At 31.6% G+C, this 24058-nt stretch overlaps 1 protein-coding gene across 1 annotated transcript; it reads left to right on the top strand.

Moving 5' to 3' along the window:
- The first annotated feature begins 14213 nt into the window (after nt 1–14213).
- Nucleotides 14214–22994, top strand: LOC124358678. The gene is made up of 7 exons (XM_046810981.1): nt 14214–14325; nt 16166–16235; nt 17210–17278; nt 19850–19923; nt 20552–20652; nt 21612–21655; nt 22849–22994. Exons 1-7 carry the CDS (start codon nt 14239–14241, stop codon nt 22965–22967), a joined length of 564 nt encoding a protein of 187 aa, XP_046666937.1. The 5' UTR covers nt 14214–14238; the 3' UTR covers nt 22968–22994.
- The last annotated feature ends 1064 nt before the right edge of the window (nt 22995–24058 follow it).

The following is a 24058-nucleotide window of genomic DNA, read 5'->3' on the forward strand; positions in this document are numbered from 1 at the left end:
AATTTAGGAAGGTTGAAAATAATTAACTCAGGAATATTACAACATTTGGATTAGATTTTTACCGACTTCTTCTCAACAAGATAATCTTCAATGCTAGTAGTGTTTAATCGTCAGCACTACTCAAACCCCTATATGGTGTTGCTCAAACCTGAACTTGGTAAGCAGTCGGATAGTTTTCCGTGGCACTAGGATGCTCGGCCTCGAGGAATGTCACTGGTGATCATATCTTTGATAATCAAGTCTAGTCTATTTTCTTAAGTAACCATGTTGTAAAGGTAAAACTCACTGGAAACTCTGAACTTCGAGACAATCACACTGAAAATGTGTCTGTGTTCTGAAACAATTAGATTGAAAATTTGTTAAATGAGACATTAGTGGTGTTAGACATCTGTAGACCAGAGTTATAATTTAGAACCCTTATTATTCTTGTTATCAGCGATATTGTTTCTTTTTCTCCTTTGTGATAGTTCACTATCATCGCTTTTGCTCAAGTAAATTCGTACAAACATTTTTTGGCAGAACGAGACAATCAAAACAGTGCACAAAAGTCATAAAAAAACTTATTCTGTGATTTTGGATGTTCTGACTAGACTTATATCACAGAACAAAACGTGGCAATACTAATTTATTATTCATATAATAATTCTATTAACCTGAAATTAGAAAGTTTGATTTATCAAGTCGATTGTAAACTCTATTAAATTATCATATACCTATGGAACTTACGACTAGGTTATGAGCACACTTAACCTAAACTTCTCCTGCCCAGGCGACACTCTCACTGTTACTACTCTTACGTACTAACTAAGTGGAACTAAGTTATGATGGTACATGTTACTCGGTGGGATGTGGCTGATCGTTAGTTAAACCTTGCTGTCCGCAGTATATATCAAGAACGAATTAATCTATAGGTTGTTTATCATGAAACTTGACAAAATAGAGATTGATATTTTGCATTGAACTTGAAATTTTTCATAATCCTCCTGTGAAGCCCATTACGCGAGACGTGGTTTAGCGTAGTCCTACTTTGTAATAACTACCGATAACATAATTTATTTTGATCGGAATTTCTTGTTCATGTTGTACCCTATTGAACAGTAAAAATAGTACATAATTTATTTCTTTATTTAGGATTTTACCATTTAAGATTTAAAATTTTGAATTTTCTTGGAAATTGGTACTTTTTTGCTGTTATATAACAAAATACAAAAATAATACAACTACTTGATTCTAAAATACTATAAAGTAATAATTAGAAATAGTTCCTTGGAAATCATGCATACATATTTACATTTTTATAGATTTTGGAGGAGTAATTTAAATATTTGGCATATATTTATTGTTGTTTTTAGTCAGAGTTTCTGCTAGTATGTAAAAACGTACAGAATATTTTTTAATGTTTGTAGATAATATATAGGACAATCTTATTGTATGCAGTATATGAAAGTATAAAACGGAAGTGTACAAACCCACACCTGTAGAACCTAATAACTTAAATTCTGAATTGTACAACACGACTAACTCAAAAATATAATTTGAACGCAAACCACAATGATGTTTGAGGACATGAGATGTGGCTGTCAAAGTTAGAGTGTGTGGCACATGTGGTGTGTGGGGCGTGTTTCATTAGAGGGTGTCGGTGTCAGCAGCACATGTCGCGGTGTGCGGTGATATTGCAACCCTTTACTTCACCTCACCTCTCTCCCTCTTATTGCTTCTACTTACCGCACTTCGGCAAACAATGAGGTGGGCCTGCTTGAGTGGTCCGTGTCACTGTCTCCTTTGTAGATCCTTTTCTCGTCTCTCCTGCTCTAGCAAATTGTTACACATCAAACTTAGAATATAAGCACACTTTGAGACAACCAGATCAAACTGAGAATATATGCGGACTTTGAGACAATCAGATCAAATTGCTGATATATTGGAACTTCAGTACATTTCAGTCAGATGAAACCTAAAGTGTGTCTCAACTTCAGGTCCAACTGAGAATATTTCCGGACTTTGAGTCGGCAAGATCGAAGATTGTCACGATTTGTATTTTTGAACGAATGAGAAGATTGCGACACGATTAAGAATTTAGACTTTCGGTTTGTTCATGACGGATGTTACAAAATGATTAGTAAAGTTCCAATGGCTAAATGATTTATGCTAAATTCCGGCCAGTGTATGAGTAACGTCACAAGATCAGAGAGAGTGTACCGTGTATTGATCATAACCTCTAGACACGTTTTGGACTTTCAAACTTATTGCTTATAACTTAACAATCTCACTTTTAATTGATTTTTCTCAAATTGGAAACAAATTTATATTTGTGAGTTCTCTTGGAACTAGTCCAAGATTATTTTGGAGATATTTACAAAGATTTGTGTAAAATCAAGTTTGATCAAAACTATGATCAATTTTATTCATTACGAAAACCCCTAGGTTACATTCGATCAACCATCCAATTACATTATCAAAGTTGATAATGATGTAGTTATCAAATCTCGATCAAATTCGATCTTTTAGCTTCAGAATTGATAACAGTTTATCAGGGTTTTAACGCCAAAGCCTCAGAATCTCGCCCTCCAAAATCGGATGTTTCAGGAGGAAGGAGTTTCTTACTCTGTTCACTTTCCTGCAAGTGGCAACTCATGTGGGCTATCGTAGTTTGTACCGCAGTTCGACCCTAGGCTCCGTGGCTTCCACCCTGTCCGCACATTTGTTGCCGATATATTTACGGATGATCTGGTGCGAACGACAGATGTGTGCTCGGCCGCCTGGAATTGTCAAAACATTTCTTCTGTGGTCGGGGGAGGATGCCCCTGCGGCCCCAATTATTGCTTACTGAGCCTTACAGTCTTTGGGGGTTTTTGGTTACAAGCTGTCGATATCATTTAAATGTCTTCATAATTTATATTATGAGATATAATATGTGAATATATTATGGGTACTGTGCAGAGGGTATGTACACGTTCCTAAAATACCAACCATACCGTTACGTACTTGCTGAATTGAAAAAATGTTACACATTTCGTCCTTATTGAGAACTTCACCGTTGAAACAAAATTGAATCATAAAATTGAATTTATATTCCGTAAAAATAAAAATGACCAATATATTGATAGCATTTAACAATATAAACCGTATACAAGAAATGCATCAATTGCACAATTGTAACGTTTTGATTTCTTAAGGAATTTAGTTCGTGACTTAAGTTTTGAATGTGTCTATGTCTTTTATGTTGAAGGCGCTTAAAGACATTTGAATTCAGGGGTACCTTTTGTCAACATATTATCAGGAGTGTATTTAAAATAATATTACTTTGTTTCATGACATTGGAATCTAACACGTTGCTTGCTTATATAATGGATATTAGTTGTACTTATGTTGTAACTAGTGTAAACGATATAGTGAGAAATGTCAGTGGAAAATACATACATATAGTCTGTATTCAATTGAAAAATAACCATAACAAAATAAAGTCAATAGTACAAAGACTAATAAAATTACATCAAAATAAGTAGGTATTTTTTTAATCTTGCTTAAATTAAATTGAATTCATTCTTTTATCTTCTTAGAGAAACGAATTGAAAGTAATTCAAACACATTTTGGTATAGAAGGAAGTATCATAGTGGAATATAATTGTAATATATCTCTAAATAAATTTCAGTTCAGTTGCAGATACAATGACTCGCACCATTGTAGAGCTAGCTCAGATTAAAATCGCTTCATCTGTCATGCTCGCTGAATTAAGATGGGTGAGTGGACTTAACTTGTAAAATAAATGTTGATCTTGACTGTCAATAAAACAAACATCAATCAATCATCACTTTCAACAAGCTGTGAGATTATGATATTGGTTGATATTTTAATGAAATTCCAATATCATTAAGACAATAACACTGTGGTTATTGTCGACAGTATTAGTAAAAGTCGATTGGTTGAGGTACAAGTTCACTAAAAAGTAATTTACGTTTTTAGATATCTTTTACTGTTTTAACTAACTATGGTTAGTAATATTCCCATAGTCAACTCTCCAAAGCTATTTCCCTATTAGGTAATGTTTAACAAATTGCATTAGATTGCATTGCTTGGCTACTGGACCAATAGTATAAGAACGTTTAAACTTTCTTTGTGTAAAAATGAATACAGATTATATTTTTGTTACTTTACTTTCTAACTTTACACCCGCCAAAATTACTGATTTTAATACAACATTATATTAAAATATAATACTTTTTGTAAATATAAATTAATAATTCACAAAGTGTATTGAATTATTAATTTGAAGAATAATGCTATTTATAATATACTAAAAATGTTAAAATATACTATTTTTGAATTAACTATTTACACCTCTGTGTACACAAAAGTTACACTCTTCGTACACAAAAAAAACGATGACATCATATACACCACAGAGGGTTCTGTTAAAAACCACCTAGTCGTGGAAGGCGGGGGGGGGGGAGTTATAATAACAGACTAACTGCCGCTTCATGGATGTCATACAGGACACAAATTGTGTGTTCCCGCGTAAAAACAAGAGGAGAACGATGTTTTGGCGGCAAAATGGCAACAATAACCGTGAACATGACGCAAACCGGCCCACTGTCGCTTTTAATATCTGCATCTATAAATTAGTGAAACAGCAGGGCCGGTGCACTGCAACGACTGAAGCACAAGCACAGTGTTAATATAGGGGGGTCTACTGGGACGTGTATTATGAGTTTTATGCGATATGCTATTTATGTAAAAAAATCAGAAATATTCCATATAGTTCTTATAATTTGAATTACTTTTAGTATACTAATACTACCTTCTCGTATACGTGCAAGAAGTATGGATACACAGTTAAGTCACCGTATTTAATATTTAGCAATTACCTTTTCTCTTTGAAAAACAAGTAAAAAGTTTGCTAAAAAATACGAATTTTAAGGTAACAGAAAATTACAAACTGTTATTTTATTTCCTTTCCTGTGAAAAATGTTTCTTTGGAGGATCTTTAAATAAATGTTATAATGGTACATCCTCTGATATTTTCGATTGATTTTTAAAATGATATGTGAAAATTAACTGTGAATGGTGAAACACATTCAACTTCATATCGGCTAATCTCTCCTATAAAAATTTTAATTGAAATTATGGGTGGTTGGAGTTTGAAATCAATGCTACAACATAAATAATAATTCAATATAATAAATATTTAATAATCTCACATATTAAAATATCTCAACAATATGCATTGTTGAGTTTTATGCTATTGCATGAAACAGTATTATCATAAAAACAGTTTTATGCTATTGCAATATTTCTCTTCCATCTTGCATAAGCAAGGTATACAAGAATCGATTTAAAATTAACGGTATTGCATGGTAAAAATGCAATTTTTATTAATGAATTAACCGATTAATTAATACATGTAAACGTTTGAGATAACGTGACAGTATAGATAACCAAAGGAGAGTAGATATATCTACTATGACTGAAATTTTAAAATGTGTTTAAAATTAGTAATGGAATCCCCACTCATAGGACCTATAATTAAAAAAAAATGGGTATATATCTTTGCTTATCACAATTTATGTCAAGCAGAATATATTTTTGATTAATATATATTAATCAAATTTATAATTAATATAAATTGATGAATTAATATTTTTTAATTAAATTATGATTAAATTAATATTAAAATATTTATGTTTCAAATGTTTTGTGGTCTGTGTACTTAAGAATAAAGTAAAACATTATAAGGATACGGGGGAGATATTCAAAATATAACACGAAATGTGAAATAAGAAATAAACTAATTAATGCTTTTGCCATCATAAGATCCAATAATATATCATCCTCACTTAATAATTTGTAACTTTCAAAGGTGGGAGGTTTCTGGTCATAGCGACAAATTATTTTTTAAGCAATACTATCTAAATGTTTGTAATTAAAATTACCTAAAGTAATTATATATATATATATATATATATATATATATATATATATATATATGTATATACATTTATGACACATACCTAAATACAAAGTACTGTACTTGCTTATACGTATTTTATGTTTCTCTATGATCTATTATAATATATTACTAGATTAACATAAGGAAAAGGAGCAATTCCTCTAAGGGTCATAGACATGTGCAGAAACATCTAGCCGCGTAAGAGTTGAATGTGAGCAGATATTAGGTCCTAGATCACACCATGAGCAGAATTTCACCTAAATATACGAACATACGTGTGTACCGTTTGAGAATCTACTATCAAAAACCAACTAGGGAAAGTCATGATGGGCATATTTTATCAAAGTTCAGTTTTGACAATGTTTGAGTGATTACACATAAAAGAAGAAATAATTGATTACAACCTAATTTTACCATAAACTAACATTGAAATCAGTTTCGTAAACGAATATGATATAAAATAAGATATATGTCATAGAGTATAAACGTAGGGGTCAGCACATTTTACAATATTATTACATTACATGTTTACACTTTTAAATAGTATTGTACATTTTTCTTCAATATTGTAAAGTAATTATTGCAATTTTTGCAGTTTATTAAAATTATTTAAATTTAATTTACAAAATCATATTTTATTGATGAATTGATTAAAAATGTTTATAAAATATGTTTGATTAATTTTATGGAATGGAAATTCTTCTATACTCTATTCAAATAACAATAGACGCCGTACAAATTTGATCCTATTATCTCGTAGGGCTCTACAATTAAAAGGTACTAATATAAGAACATTTACAGTATATTAAAATAGTTTTCATAAACAACTTTTGTGAAACATTTGATTTTTAACTTTAGTTTCAACGTACATCGATAACTCGTTCCAATAAACATTAGCTTTCTTGGTAATATTTTTAGTGTACACTTAGTATATAATTTATCTTAAAAACAGGTTAAACTTGATTATGTTAAAATCAAAGTAGAGTTCGAGGAGAATATTTTTTTTTAAAGTCACCGAGTAAGATCGCTAATATTATCATTGCCATCATTTAATTTTTATTAGAATAGTTGTGGGGTTTAACTCAACATTTATAATTTTAATTTGATGTTGAACTGTAAAACATCTGGACAAACTTTGCTCTTTCAAAGAACAGTATAAAAGATAAGATGGTCGTTCTTCTATTTGTAAACTGACACAGTCGATGTAATCGCTTACATTTCGACCTCGTTTCTATTTAGCGTGGATCAGGAACTGTGCGATAAATACACAGCTTAGGCCCAAGGCCCTCCCACTGCTGCATGCATTAACATCTTAAGCTGCCCAATTGGTTGTCCCGCGAAACAATTTTGACTCTTTTGTCGAGAACATTCGTTTAGCATTTAAATGACATTGCTCCTCATTTTCTCACTGACAGACTACATTTGCAGACGGATGTCTCTTTAAAAAATTACTGATTTTTAAATAAATTTAAAACGTTTCTATATTTTGTTAATGTTCATGGTAAAAGCGATCGTTTTTATATAAAATTGTCTTGTACTTGTCCAACAAAACTATTATAATAATAATTAAGGTTTTATGAATATTAATTGGTATACTTTAAATTAAATTAATTATACATAAAACGGTTTGCATTTGATGAGATGTTTACGTTAATAGAACATTAAACAATTGTTTGAACCCATGTCATTGTAACATTGTAATGTAGTATTCTTCCAGTTAAATGTTGACAAATCAAAGCAAAGAGTGTGTAATAATTATGATTCTAAAATTAATAAATAAAGATATAAAAATATGATTCTATTACTATTAAGAACATGAGCATCCCTTATAGACGATCTATGTGACGAATACCAAGGTATTTTATTACTGGACAACATTAGTCCGTCCATTCGTCAATAATTGGATTTAAGTTAATATAAAAAATTTCTTTTTAATAATACTAATATAAATCTTTTTAATAGCACAAATTAAAACAATCCTATAAATAGAGTGAACTTCATTCATTGTAATAGTGACTTGTGTTGCGGCGAATGGATTCACACGGGAATTCAAGAAAATTGATTATTAGTAGATACTGATATTCCTGGAACCTCCACGGTTCGGGTTCTACATGAAACTGAAAGGCTCCTTAAATTGGTCATTAAGATAATACCTATTAATTACCTTTGCTACTAATAGCCCTAATACCATCCTTTTCTGCTATGACACCTGTTATTCACAAATATTTATGTTCCTTTTTCAGATAACTTCTCCCAAGGCAGAAAGATTTTAGCCTCGGAATCTTAGGCAGCATTAGTGGATATCTTGTAATCAGATCTAAGAAAAACGGCTGAATATTATGATTGTGATATCTTGCAGTTCGTATAGTAGGTATGAATTTAAGGAATAAAAAATTTGTGTTGACTAAAGAAAATATAATTTTTAATGTAGTTCAACTAACGAAATTTACACGTTTTTAAGACAATATTACTTTAAAGCACTATAATTCATCAAACAAATCTGTAACATCCTTTAGTTATTTTTCGTCTATATTATGTAAGAATTTCATATACAACTGTTTTACTTTGGTCTGATTACAATATACCACATAAACTACTTTCAATGCTTACAATTCTTCGTCGAATAACGAAATTAAAAAAAAATAATGTTTCTTGTGAGCTATGTATAAAACATTAAAAAACCATACCAAAGCAACAAATTTTCATTAGAAAATAAGTAACTGTTCATATTTTTGTGTCAATTTTGTAATTACCAAACTGGTTTCTCTTCAGATAATTAACCATAAATATTACACGTAAACACCATAACTAGAAATTTAATTTGAAAGGACGTTTTTACCAAAGCATATCAAAGACGCCATGATGTTCCAACCTTTGGAGTCTCGTTGGTACGATAAACCTTGGTTGTGGTGGTGAAGGGTAAGGGGGGTCAGAGGGGATAACGGTCAATATTTGACTCCTCCTCGGAGGGGGGCTCCTATCCCGGTCGAGGGCGGTACCTCCCCGTGCTTGCGTCTTGAGATCACCCCCCTCCTTCTCCCAACACCCCCAGCTCTCTGGACCAGAACACTAAAACAAGAATACCTTAGAAAACCCGTAATCAATTTACTAGGGTAAACTTTAATAAAACTAGAATTTTATTGATATCTCTCTCTTAAACAAGACAAATAAACGTAATTTATAAATTGGTTATATTGCTTGTATAATGTATGAAAATCACTAGATCAATTTTGTTATCTCACACCAAACTTCGCGAAGAATTATATACGAAATCAGCATTGTAATTAACTAGGTTTTATATTCGCGGAAGTATAATCTAACTTGTCTTACAAGAATGGTCCTCGGATAACATTCATATCTTATCTAGTAATGCATCCGGCCATATCGGTGCCACATACTTTCAGGAAAAAATACTTTCTGAAAAAAAAAAAAAAAAAAAAATACTTTCTGAAAAAATACTTTCTGAAAAATGTACATACTTTTTGAAAACCCCATAGAAAAGTTTGAGTGGTTTGGTGTGAGCTAAACAAAGACCCAAATCTAGTAATGCATCCGGCCATATCGGTGCCACATACTTTCAGGAAAAAATACTTTCTGAAAAAAAAAAAATACTTTCTGAAAAAATACTTTCTGAAAAATGTACATACTTTTTGAAAACCCCATAGAAAAGTTTGAGTGGTTTGGTGTGAGCTAAACAAAGACCCAAATCATTCATGCGTCTGACATAAAACTCACTGAATAGGATTATTTGAACATTATGATGAATGGTGTATACCATGACTTTCTTAACAAGGGCAAATGCAAGTCCTGAGTTGATAACTAAATGGTACAATATCAAATCTTTACATCGTAAATATATTTTCATTGGATTGTTTACAATTTTATATTATTCCAAATGTAATTTAAATCAATTTAAATGTTAAAGGTTTTGAAGTAGTTTTTATGTTTGCTCACAAACAAGAGACATGTTAAGCAATAGTAATATGATATCACTAAACAAAATGTAATTTAATGTTTCAAGTACATTTTTACTTATTTGTATAGTATAACATCTAAAATTATGGTAATAATACTTCGTAAAGTTTGCAAGGAACTCAAAAATATTAACAAATTATTTTATATACATACAAGAATAAATTATCTATCTACTGTATAATGTTATTGCAACCATTACAGTTTTAATGCTTTTCATGTTTTTACGTATAATTAATTTAAAATTCAGTAATACTTGATTTCAAAGATCTTTTTACTTCAAATAAACTCTGTCATTTCGTAGTAATTTAGCAACACTTTCTTTCCAGGCAATTCTTTAAAACCTTCAATCTTTGCCTTCTTTTCTTCAGACTAACTCGTTTATATTATATACTCATTCCTATTAAGCATTATAAAATTATGTTGTAATGAATATAGAGTCCTGATGAACTTGTACATATGAGTGGTATGTACGTACGAGTGATAGCTAATCTAATTTAGGCAATGTGTATGTTCTTGCAATATATAATTTTATTATTAATATATTTAATACCAAGATTTAGTTAAAAGTGATTGCGTCACATTAAATTATGCTGTTACCATTTTTGATTAGACAATGTAATATTTAATTAGGTATATTAATATTTTAACAATCTTTTCGCTTGTCTAAAGTGGGAAATTTTGTCTCCCATCCGTCGAATGTTTAAAAAGATTTCATATATTTCAATTAATCATTACGTTTTTCTTAATAAACCCATTTGATATAGGTACGAATCCATTAGATGATGTCGATGAAAGAAAAGTTTCCAGTTTTGAATTTCAATATTGATAGGCAGCGTCTGCGGTGTACATTAAATATCTGTAGTACGCAGTAACAAGGGTGATTAAGGTGAAGCAATCGATTTTAGGACATTTAGGACATTTTTTATGTCAATGAACACAAAACGGCTAAAACGTTTTAACACGTTAAATTACATGCGTTTAAAACTGGAAATTTATACATTTTGTAACCAGGCCCAAGTAAACGGAGATACATTTTTACAGTATGTATATGTGTTATAGCTCCACGAATCGACATGTTTTGAATGTATTTACGACTTAAGAATATTATCTTTAATTAAATACAATTTTTAAAGGGATACGCCACTATATATAATTTTTATTTCTTGGCCAATTTTGATTTTGGCCATTATAATACGTGTAAAGGTCAACAATTAAGCGATTTTATCAATACATTTTTAAAAATAAATTTCTCCTGTATATAGTTTTTATTACTTTTTATATGTTATACATTTTTAGTGTTTGATCAAGTATTTTAATACACTTTATTTCATTTTGATCTTCATCAAATAATGAAAACTTCCGTTATTTAAACTATCCTAACAAAAATTAAAATAAAATTACACATTTTAAGTTTTCTTAATTTTTAGTAATATTTTGTACATTTTTATTTATTAAAGACAAAGAAAATGTGATAAAACGTTCTAGATACCACAAATACAGGTACTTCATTATATTACTATAAGCAATGGTTAAATTTCAAAGGCAAAGGTCAGTTACTTACAGTATTATTCAAGAAAATATATTGAATAGTTTTTTGGTAAACAATGTTTAATGATGTGAAAGATGTAAAAAATGACCCTTAGAAGCTCCTTGGTTCTTATGCAACTCGACTCCTGGCTCTTTTCTACTCTTCCTCTTTTAGTTTAGCATATATTTTTCTGTACTTTTTGTATACTTTTGTATACTTTTGTATACTTTTTGTATACTTCTGTACCTCTAATATATTTCTGTACTTTTTGTACTTTTCAGTACTGCAAACCTTTCGCGATCGCCGTACTTTTTCTCTGCAATGTCAAGATGTCGTCTTAAAACCTCCTGGCCTTCCCATTTTCCGCTGGTGTATCATCCACATTCACATTGCTAGAAGATTCACCAGTCTTTTTGGATGTGATCCTACTCATTAGGCCTACTCTATCTCTTCATAATTCGAATTTTATTTTGTTCAACAGTTATTTTGTAAGCTTTCATTACTCTTACCGTTTTGTTGTTTACAATAATAAACACAATATAATTATACAAAAAATGTTCATATTACTTCACTTCATTAGTACATACTAAACAACATACAATAAAAAAGCAAACATAACCTAAGGCTCAACCACAACCAATCATGACCAGCAGTCAACACCAAACATGACCTCAAAAAAGAAATGAGGTGAATAAGAATAACATAAATGTTCAAAGAGACAGCCGCTTACAAATACAATATAGCATTCCTCCATCACCAAAAGGAATAACCAAAACCTAAAAGATGTTTTGTTTTATATAGAACATTGAAAAAACAATATTATGTATTATAAAGATACATGTGCATTTGATGTTTTTATAAAACATGTATGTTTCCGTGATATGTAATACATAGCTACTAGAGCTGTATGCATAATTATATTTACGTAATATTATAATTAACCCCTAGAATGAAATTGGAACATTTGCCAAAAAGAAAGTTCAATACACTGAATACTTTGTAATTTCTATTCCCATTGTAGCACTACTCAGGTTGACTTGAAACTTTGTATAAATGTTGAAAATAACATAAGCTGCAAGTAAAAATAAAATAAAATAAACAAAAAAATGTATACAATTTCAAAAAAGAGAGTGTCAGATCCCCTTACATACATAACGTTTTTAAACATTTTTTCTGATTAAATTTTATTTTCTTATACATAAAAAACATGTCACTCAATAAAACTCATGTAAAAGCAGTCAAAATGTAACTAAAAGCTTTTAAAATTATACATTTTTAATTAGGCCTAAATACATTAAATTTATAACTTTAAATGCCTGTAGTTTTAAGTCGAGTGATAAAAACCAATTGGTTTCTATTTTTTCAGCATTCAGTACTGTATAGAAGTCTCGGTTAGAGAAGGAGTAGCAAAATTCAGTACGTTTGTGTTTTATTTGTCCCCTTATTTAAGTAGTTGTATTCTTTAAAAAATATACTGTAATCTCAGGCAGCATTGAAATAATAAGAATGGAGGTATGAAAAAGTCGAAGGTAAGAAGTAGGGTCCCTTCCCCCAGTTTCATTTAGGGCGGCATTCGTGAACCAACATCACAATCAAGAAACATAACGAATCGACGAAAATAAAAGTTTAAAGCAGTTGAAAAAGAAGACGACTTATTTGCTATGTTAAGCCCTGTGCTGGAGGGGGTGGGGAGGGGCCCGATAAAAGAACATCTAATGAATGCATATCGGCTTAGCGCTGTGAAAAGTACGCCAAAGAAGTGCTTAGCAAAATACTCTTAGACAGTATGCTAATGTGGGGAGTTGCGTCTCCTAATTTGTATAAAGTGAACAGAACTGTGCGTATCGAGTAACGCGTGGATGTACGAGTGATTCTTTCTCGAATTATTTACATTTCTCTAAATGCAAAGGAAGCTTCTTTATGGAATATTTTACTGCATAAAGTTGTGTAAATGGGTAGATGGAAGTTAACGTTCAAAAGTGTTAATGTAAACAAGTCAACAGTCAGATTGAAGTTAATTAATAATTTATATTTTTGTTTAAACGTATATTTTTATTGCACCCAATTGAAAATGATAATCCAAAGGCACGTTAAATAAAATAGGACATCCTTTGTCGAGATAGATGCTGTATCTGCATGCAAAATATTTCAATAGTTTGATTTATGCAATTTAGACTAAGCAAAGCACTATATGTTTTGCGCTTCAATTTATGTTAACATGACTCATTTATCTAATCCTATTTGGTACACAATTAACTAGATAAATCATAATCACGGAAATACTTCAAATATAAATATACAATCAGTGAGATTTGTATAATACGAAAGAAATGGGGTGGGATTTTGAATGAAAGTAGAAAATGTTCTAAATGCAAACTAATGTACTCGAAAACTGAATTTATTATACAGAGCTAAAGCTAACGCTGGAACATAGGCGTACAGTGAATAAAATAAATCAAATTTTCCAAACAAAACTACTTTAAATTAAATTTTTGAAAGTCCAAATTAGAAATTTGCTAGGAACAGTATTCTTCTTTTGCCAAAATTTAGTTTTTATTCCCTCAAAGAAATCCGAGTAAAAAGTAATTACAAGATTTTTTAATTTTAAAACTTACATGTCACACTTTTACACTTCTGTTTTTAGAATACGTGGTGTTTCATAATTAGTGAACATTTATTTATTATTGCCACTTAAAAAAATATGTAATGATACATATTTTGAGTTCAAGTGAGAAAAATCCATGGTGATGTAATAATAAAAATATAGATATTCACCAAAATTTAAAAATGCTTGTTGAACTGCCACAGGCAGAGAAGTGTTGTTGGGCCGTGAGTCTAAGAATTGGTGTTGCTATTATCATAGGGATCCGAATTGTAAGTATAATTTCAATACGTATACGTTATTGATTTATCATTATCTTTCTAATATATAAATCTTTCTAAATTATAACTTGTTACAATACAGTGTTTCCATGATTACAGCAGCCTATGGAAACACCTGTGAGGGAATAAAATATAACATGATGCAAATGGAAATACATTTTTCAGATCTATAATTTATATTTGTCGAATTTCACTACACATTCCAGTATGTTAATAATTTTGTAGACTAAAGGTAATACGGCAATTCTGAAATTGCAATTTCATCATTTGCGTTGTCGGACATGCACCATCATAGAACTCATTCTTGTCTATGTAGAAATAAGGTTTTATTACACATTCAAAGTATGCAGATGAAAATTTCTCTATGTAGATATCTTGCCACATGATACATTGAAATTTTTGTTCAGTAAGTTTGGTTTTATTACAGAGATGAAATAATAAAAGTCCCGGTAACCCATCGAGGGTACTTCAACACAAGAGTACACTGAAGTATAATGCTTTACTCAGTATACTGAAGTATACTTTATACTTTACTGAAGTATAATGCTCCACTTATATGCTCCCGTGGGATGATACGCACCAAAATCGATCTCAGTGTTACTAAAATAAAAATGAAGCTTCATGCAAAATTTGAAGTCATATACAGGGTGAGTCATAAGACGGTATTTTTTTATTAGATCTTTAGCAAATTTCATACTTTTTCTCAAAAAATGTTCACACTACAACCTCTAGAGTGGTTTTATTTGATTTATCAGGTGATTTTCCTTATAAATCCACCTTATTTGAGTTCAAAAGTAAGAACAAAACATTTCAGAATCACTTAATTTCACCAGGTGAACTGAAAATAAAGCAAAATCTTTCGCCAGCCATTACTCACTAATGGAGCGTTTCCGGACCTACCTTTATCATAACATTTTTTTCTTATTTTTAGCTCTACAATCACGTCTTAAAATATTTTACCATATTTCTGACTCACCCTGTATAGGTTAGTTCGTTTTCGGGATATCGTGTGGAAAGACAGACCAAGAAAGAAATGAAAAATGTTCAGCCCCTTGAGTAATAGACTTCACTAGCGCTCAGCCAGCTAGTTACAGAAATAAATTTGGAAAGAAGTTAAACTGAAATCGATTCAATTTGATTAAAGTAAAGTAAATTAGAATGCCCAAGACAATTGAAGGGACGCCTGATTCACGCAAGGCCCGCAGTACATACGTGTACCCGTATTGACATTTCGCCTTAATATTAAGTTGTTTTACAGCGACGATATGATTACTCTGTAGAAGTGAAACATTTATTCACGTATATTAATTATAGCTAAGAGAAATATAATTTAGAATTACATGTGTCTCCTTACACGTTCTTGTTATGGTATTGATATTGTAGCTAGTTGTTAAATAAAAAGACAGTAAATTGTTAATAATTATTACTAAATTCCGTTAAAAAGCGAGTTTTTTAGAGTTTTTTTTGGTGGGAATACAAACCAAAATTTCAAAACGATTCCTTTTACAAAATTGTATAATAAAATTATCGGATAGTTTGGCAATGTATAGTGTAACAGTATTTTTATGAAACAAAACTTAAAAATATTACAGTACAAGAGGATCTTATTCTAATAAATCTAGTATTACTTACTAATAATACTGATTTCAAAACTTCTTTATTTCGAATAAAATTTGTAATTCAAAGTAATCCACGTTTTTTATTTTATATAATAACTAAACGCTACGTCCAAATGTTTCTTTATTTCTCAAATAATATTACACGCAATCTGATTTCACAATTACTTAAAATCTACTTAGTTTAATATGGGTCATAATTTATTGTGTTTCAGATTTTGTTGCTGCTAGTAATTATAATGCAAATTAATTTGATTTCCTTGACTGACAAAAGAAGTACAAAAGGTAAAATTCAACTTTATATTGAACTTTGTATTATTTTTACAATTATTTTATACTTACATTGTATTACTGAGAAATATTTCTTTTTATAATTTACGAAGTACAAAGTTTTTCTCAACAGAAAAATTAATAAATATTGCACTAATCAAATAAATATTAATGTTATGAATTACATAATTCACGAGAATTTGATTAATTATATTGAGTTAATTCTTATTGATACCATTATTTTTTCAAGTAAACTTACATTTTCAAGTTCTACGAGATATTTCTAACTTTTCCTCTTAATAAATTTTTATTGCATTACGTAATATTATTTAAATAACTCTAATTCTACACTCTCGAAAAAATAATTTTTAACAAATATTGAGTTATTTTATATTATAGATCTTCAATATAATTAGATTAATATTACTAGACGTACTATAACGATTTGTGTTTATGATGTATTTGTAATTGGAGTTTTATAAGTTAGAACATTTTGTTGGCTACGGCCTGATAATGAGGTATATTCGTAATATACCGTATATATACGGTAAATTATGGTATTTAACTTTTTTTACTTAACAAATTATTTTTCGCACTCTTCAGATTACTTCAAGGTGCGTCAGGTGTTCAGCAGCCGTTTTGTTCAGCGAGCTCATGAGAGAACAGGCCGATTAATTAAAAACCAAGTGCCGGAGCATGATTTAGTATTTAACTAAAATCGGATTTATTGAAATAATAACTGTTATAACACATTAAAACTTTCTGCTGGGTATGTACATAATCAAAAAAGTCACAACACACCATAATGATAGTTCAAAGAAGTTTTCTCCACTCGAACTTGTAACATTTTTGACTTTATATGAACATGATTAATCTATTCTTTTTTTTAATCAGTACATATGGAAAATAGACCATGCAGTAACTTTATTTTTGAAGGAGATCTCTCCAATCATATCCTACAGTACTAATTTACATTATTGACGTTTCAGAACCTCTTCCACAGCTTCTGCCAGAGGAATGGAGGTGGTGTTACGACTTAAAACACAATAGGTCATCAGGTGACGTTAATACTGTATATTCCTCCTTTTAATAAGCATAACCATTGCACACCTTTTTGCAATACTCAACAGTATTTTAAAATTAATATCACATTTTGAATGAACTAAGTCTTACAACTGTTGTAGATCTACTTATAAGCGATTTGTTATACCTTTATTTATCTACCTGAAATAATATGCATTTGTAGTGTATGTAAAGTAAGTTTAATTAAGCATCGTATTGAATGGTATTCGCAATATATTAGAAAAGGAATTAGAAACAGACAGTGGATTTAGGACATTTCCCATCGTATGAAAAAATAGAACACCACTTTTCAAGGTTATACATGCATAGAGACTTTAAAACTAAAAGTGTGGCGATGAACTAATTTAATTAAACTAAATTTGACAGCAAAATATGTTATCCGTCAAAAACAAGCAATACTTGACCATTACAAACAACAAGATAAAGTCCAGACTAGTGAGAATGAATCCACACGATATCACTGCACAGAACTAACAGCATCACACAACACATGTCACACGCACCAGGGAAGGTGGAATAGGAAGACAATCGAATAGTGTTCTATTTTAACCAACTTCAAAAAGGCGGAGTTTATACAATTTGACCTGTTTCTATGTTCCTTTTTATAAACGTCCAGCAATAGTTACGAAACTACCAAACCGATTTGAATGAAACTTTTCAACGAAAGAGGACTGCCCCTGTTAAGTGTTAAGTGTTAGAGAGGGCTTCTTAGCCCTAACTTCGCCTGGTAAAATAAGACATTCTTTACTTTTTTTTTTTTTTTTGCCCCTGATCGGCTTCAAGTATTTTTATGGATTGGGCAAGTATCTGACCGGGAAACCACTTTGGAAGTGTTACAGATTAAACCGGAGAATCCAGACAAAGGAATTTGCGAAGATGCGATTTTTACAATTACTACAACCTGGGATCAGAATTGCTAGGAATGGTCACTTTTCGTTCGAAATGATAGAGGCAATGTATACAAAACTGTCCTGAAGTTACGGGTCAATATTGCGGAGTTTGAAATTTTCCTAATCACTATACGTTACCTCATATTCACAGTGGAATGTTTCCTAGTCTACACAAGGGTTCCAGAGGAAAATGCTCCCTTAGGAGTACTTTGAAACATGACATTGACCAACGAAACGGAATAAAATGCCGATATATGGTTTTCTTCCAATGCCCACATCTTACATGATATATTCTAGGGAACATACCGTTATTTGTGTTAACAATCCGAGTGAGATTACTTTTAAAGGCAATTCCTGTTGGAAAAATGTGGAAATAGGATGGAGTGCGGGGATAGGGATTTTCTAAATACGTTACCTCAGAATTCCTGTAGGAAGTTCCCTCCTAGTCTACATCAGGGTAAAAACCCCTGTAGGAGTTCTGCGGATTGTATAATATTTGTATAATATAATATTTGTATAATATTTGTATAATATTAATATTGTATATAAATTGTATAATATTTCATGGTAATAGTTCGAGTGACATCACTATTGGATGATGTAATAAAAAGCCATCCTGCAGTAACGGAGCAGGATTGAGTGCGCAGATTGGAACTCCCCCTATCATCATACGACACATTAGAATTGCTGTGGGAAAGTTCTTATTCAACATTAGGGTTTCAAATAATACTCCTATGGGAGTCATTTAAATGAAACGTGACACGGAGTAACGAGACGGGATAAGATACCGAAATGTAGTTTTCTTCGAATGAGCAAAACTTTCATCACAGATGCTAGGGAACATACCGATGTTCATAGTAATAGTCCAAGGAACGTCACTGTTGGAGGCAATGTGTAATTTCTGTTGGAGCAATGCGCGATTGGTGCGAAGATTCTACTTTAATCACAGTTACTTCAGAGTTGTGAGAGGCTTCCTAAGTATACATTACTTTTCCAGATAATGGTGGAGTCCATCGAAGAGAGAATGGAGCAACAAGAGAGAATGGGATGTAGTTTTCATCCGATGGAAATATCCTACATCACAAATGGCGGGGAACTTATCTTTGTTAGGAATAGCGGTCAGAATCTCGTCCCTGTACTAGCTAATTCATCTGGAGCAACGATAGAGGGTTGAGTGCCGAGATTAGAATTGCTCTGGGTTGTTGTAGGAACATTACATCAGAATTCAAAATGACGTTCATGTAGGAATTCTTTGAATTATGCACGAATTACGGGATGGAATAAGTTGCTGGAATAAATATACTAAAAAGTAATTAGGTATGTGATAAAAAAGAACCAATTTGAAGATAGAACGCTATTATGTAAACAAGTTTAAAAAAGGATAGTTTTCTTAGAACACGGTCTTGTGCATTAAATCATGTATAACATTAAATTACTTTGCTAACAAGGCAGATTAAATACCTGGTACTAATTCAAACTTTCATAGGGGGTCAACCTCTTATGTACATAAACACACAGTATTATAATATGCATTGTACCTTGAAAATAACGACCAATGCAGTGTACTTATCAAATATAATAACTTATATAGAAATCATCAAACCATGAAGGGATTAGCCAATGTTTGTATTCTATATTACTCTTCTGTCTGTGCAGAAATGGTGTTGATGACGGTGACCATGGTGTTGATGATATTGTGGCTTATATTAATGATACCAGCTGTCTTATGGGTAATGTTTCTACAGTAAAACTAATGTTTAGTGGACCTAGGAGAAAGTAACTTATTGTCATCGTCACTTGCTTAGTTGATCATTGAATATGAAGGACTGTTGGAAGAACATTTGGAGACCATTTTTACAAACCTTTCCAATAGAATGCCAAGTTGTAACGTAAAGTATTTTATATTTAAGAAATACTATTTTTTTACAAATCGGACAAAATATATATGTAAAAAATCCTTTCTGGAGATGTAAACTGAAATGTATACAGAAAATGTGTAGACATGCAGTTGAACTGAAGTTTTTATTCTTTTTTTAATCTACATTAAAACCACCCGAATTACATCAAAACCGAATCAAATTTATATATATTCTAGTAACGCTTCGAACTTTAACGTTGTCGTAGTTGTGTAGAAAATGTCGGGACGCAGGGATCATCTGAAATAAAAACTAGACATTAAACAATAAAAATGTAATAATTGAAATTTCTGTTTGGAGCGAACTAACCATTATATTTGCAGTATTAGCAGTAATACAAAAACAAAGTTGCAATTTTATCGCATTATTGGCTGAAGTTAAAATATATTAATTTAATTATTTCACTCAACTTTATTGTTTTCATTATTTATTTCTTGTGTAGGAATTCTCGATGATGATTCTTCTGGGAGCACTTTTGGAAGTTTTTATCTGGGCTTGGTTCTTTTTCATCTCTTCATACCAGCTTTCTTTGGCTATACTCGGGTAAAGTTCAACTTTAATTTAACTAAAAGTCACAGTAATATGTCAGCCATAACATAATAAAATCCAGTTTTCTCTGAATAGTAGTGATAAAAAGTGAGTATCATTCCTATTAGGTCAAATTATTATAATGAGTATCATAAAAAATAATAAAATGTGGATGTTCAGTCTTTGCACATAGACTGTGTACATTTAAAAGATACTTGTCTACGATACAGTTAAGTTATGAACTTCTCAACAACGATTTTACTACTAGACGTTTTAATTTAAGATAAACCCGACAAGCTATATCACACAGTACTTTATAAAAATAAAACATAAGTTTGTTGTATGTCATTATTTAAGAAACGTAGTGTTATACCAAAATGTTTGTAGATTTTGTATATCAAGATATTCTATCCCTTATGTTTTTATTTAAATTGTACTATAATATACTTTTGATAACATTTTTACTGCATATGATCCCATGAGCTGTAGTGCAGTATGCATAGTTGTTCTTACTTATCTGATAACAATTTATATAAACTACAATAAAATGATTTATAATAAATGTACATGTTTCAGTGATAACTTAACCTAATCCTTGATCAGTACATAAAACGCTACGATACGGGTTTTACAACATCCTTTTGTAAACTTCTCCTTGGATATACAACGAGAAGAAATGTTTTTAAAGATGAGTCGCTAAATAACCAACATATTAAATTGGGATCTTTAAAAAATAAGCTTGAATACCAACTGTAAAATATTTAGGTATTTATTTTGCCTTGTTTGGTTACTGAAAGTATGAAACTGCACACAAAATCAGTTTTGGAGAATACCTGTAGTCGATTTAAAAAAAAACTAGTAGTTGGTTTTATAAAGGAATACTAAATTACGTTTCGATAGCAAATTAATTCTTATATAAAATTTGTTAATTAAAATTCTTAAGAATTTCCAATCATCTATATGTTTATTTTTAGGATATACACAGGACTTCTATTCTTATACTCGGTGGTGTGCCTGTGTAAGTATATCAAGTATGAGTAAGTATTTTTCTTACCTGTTTTATTTACACTGTAAGAATATCGAATATTCTTTCCTTCATAATATTTGGTAATTTTGAACTGACATACAGATTGTCATGCTGCCCTCAATGTGTAATTACTCATACCTTCTTACAGTTTTGTTAACAGTGGTCTGTCTCCTTTTTAGCCTTATTCTTCCCGTCCTCACGAGGTTAGTAATGTGCGAGGACCTTATGAAACTGAATAAGGAGGACAACCGATAAAGTTCAAGGTCGATGGTACTGATAATAAATACGGTCACAGACAAGATTTGAATCTGTGGTATCTCTTACTCGGATCGAAAGTCCGACCTCTTAGGCCACTCGGCCAGCGGCTCTCCCAAAAACAGGAGACAAGCTTCTATTTTAGTTTACAATGGAATAATCCAAGTTTTGGTGTCTGGAATGAGGTTTGTTTGGTAGGATATCCAAATAAGTGGTTAGAAAGGCTACAATTTCTCACATCACATAAAAAAACTCGTCAAGAAATCAGATAAAGTAGGTTCAGTTAATGCAAATCTAGAATATTACAGAATATTAATATCTTAAGTAATATTGAAATATTGCAACGAAACAAATGTCCTTGAAATACATGGATGTTGTAGTGGTTGGATGTTGAAGTGTAGGATGCTGTAGTGGTTGGATGTTGAAGTGTAGGATGTTGTAGTGGTTGGATGTTGAAGTGTAGGATGCTGTAGTGGTTGGATGTTGAAGTGTAGGATGTTGTAGTGGTTGGATGTTGAAGTGTAGGATGCTGTAGTGGTTGGATGTTGAAGTGTAGGATGTTGTTGTAGTGGTTGGATGTTGAAGTGTAGGATGCTGTAGTGGTTGGATGTTGAAGTGTAGGATGTTGTAGTGGTTGGATGTTGAAGTGTAGGATGCTGTAGTGGTTGGATGTTGAAGTGTAGGATGTTGTAGTGGTTGGATGTTGAAGTGTAGGATGCTGTAGTGGTTGGATGTTGAAGTGTAGGATGTTGTTGTAGTGGTTGGATGTTGAAGTGTAGGATGATGTAGTGGTTGGATGTTGAAGTGTAGGATGTTGTAGTGGTTGGATGTTGAAGTGTAGGATGCTGTAGTGGTTGGATGTTGAAGTGTAGGATGTTGTAGTGGTTGGATGTTGAAGTGTAGGATGCTGTAGTGGTTGGATGTTGCAGTGTTGGAGTGCTACATCCTGTGGATAGTCTGGAGCTACTACGTGGAGGTCAAGGAGCTAATATGGCAGGCCGAACACCTCGGCCGGACGAATACAGAAGACGATACTGATAGTGGGTGACTAACGACACAGCCTGCGCCTGCTCACTACCAGTAATAAATATTTACATATACTGAAAGTGTCTTCTTTTAAACGAACTAAAAAATTATAGAGCCGAACTAAAAATTTTAATGAATACAATACAAGGCGCTTTAGGATTTTCCAAATTTAAATACGGTTTTGATAAATTATCATTGAATTGATCATAAATAAAAAAAGAAAAGAAAAACGGTAAGATAAAATCCGTTGTGAGTGAATTTAGTGAAACCATTTTGGTCTTAAGTAAGAAAACTTAAGTTTTGTTCGGTGGCAAATAAAATTATAACACGAATTTATTCACAATCAACCTAAATGGGAGGATATGAAACTGGAGTTTTGGATTACAAAGAGTTAGATTGGCAAAGAAATCCCAGAGAAGTGGATTTAACCATCTAATTTAATGTAATGAGATATACGAAGTTAATTTCCCGGATGTGTGAGGGGATCCATGAACAAATATTTTTCTTTGTTGTGATTTTGGAAAATTCAGTATCGTTTGAGGCGAATGGTGCGAGCTGTAACGTTTATATAAAATAATATTATTTTCACTTCAACTTGTTATCGAAACAATTGAGCTCTAGTTGTATTGACGGGCGTTCCCGCAGCACCGCCCTAGGGGAGCGGTCAGTGGGCCGTGTGTTTCTTTCAGCGCGCAGCGACTGCGGCACTCTCCTCTCATTTCCTTGCAAATTGCGCGCTCCTGGACACATCAAACACTCTCATTGCATTTAGATAGCCTGTCTTAAGCTTCGTCCTCCTCGCCTCACCAGAGGGTTTTTGATCAACACCAGTCACTTTGATCAAAGACGCCTTGCAGCTGTTATTGAGTGATACGGACCACTTACTGCAGTACACAATTATTGTCTCACCTAGTCTTATTCGTTTAGTAATCCTGAGTTGAATAACCATAGTACTTATGCAAATAAAAATGTCATTTATTACGTGAAAGAGTTTTGGATGAAAAACCGTATCAGCTGTGTTATGATTTTTTTTGCGATGTTTGTTGATTCTTGATTTTTTTAAATGTTTGGTGGTAACTGAACATGAATTTCTAGAGACAAAGGTGAAGAATT

Source organism: Homalodisca vitripennis, chromosome 3 (assembly GCF_021130785.1).
Source record: "Homalodisca vitripennis isolate AUS2020 chromosome 3, UT_GWSS_2.1, whole genome shotgun sequence".
NCBI classification, from domain to species: Eukaryota; Metazoa; Arthropoda; class Insecta; order Hemiptera; family Cicadellidae; genus Homalodisca; species Homalodisca vitripennis.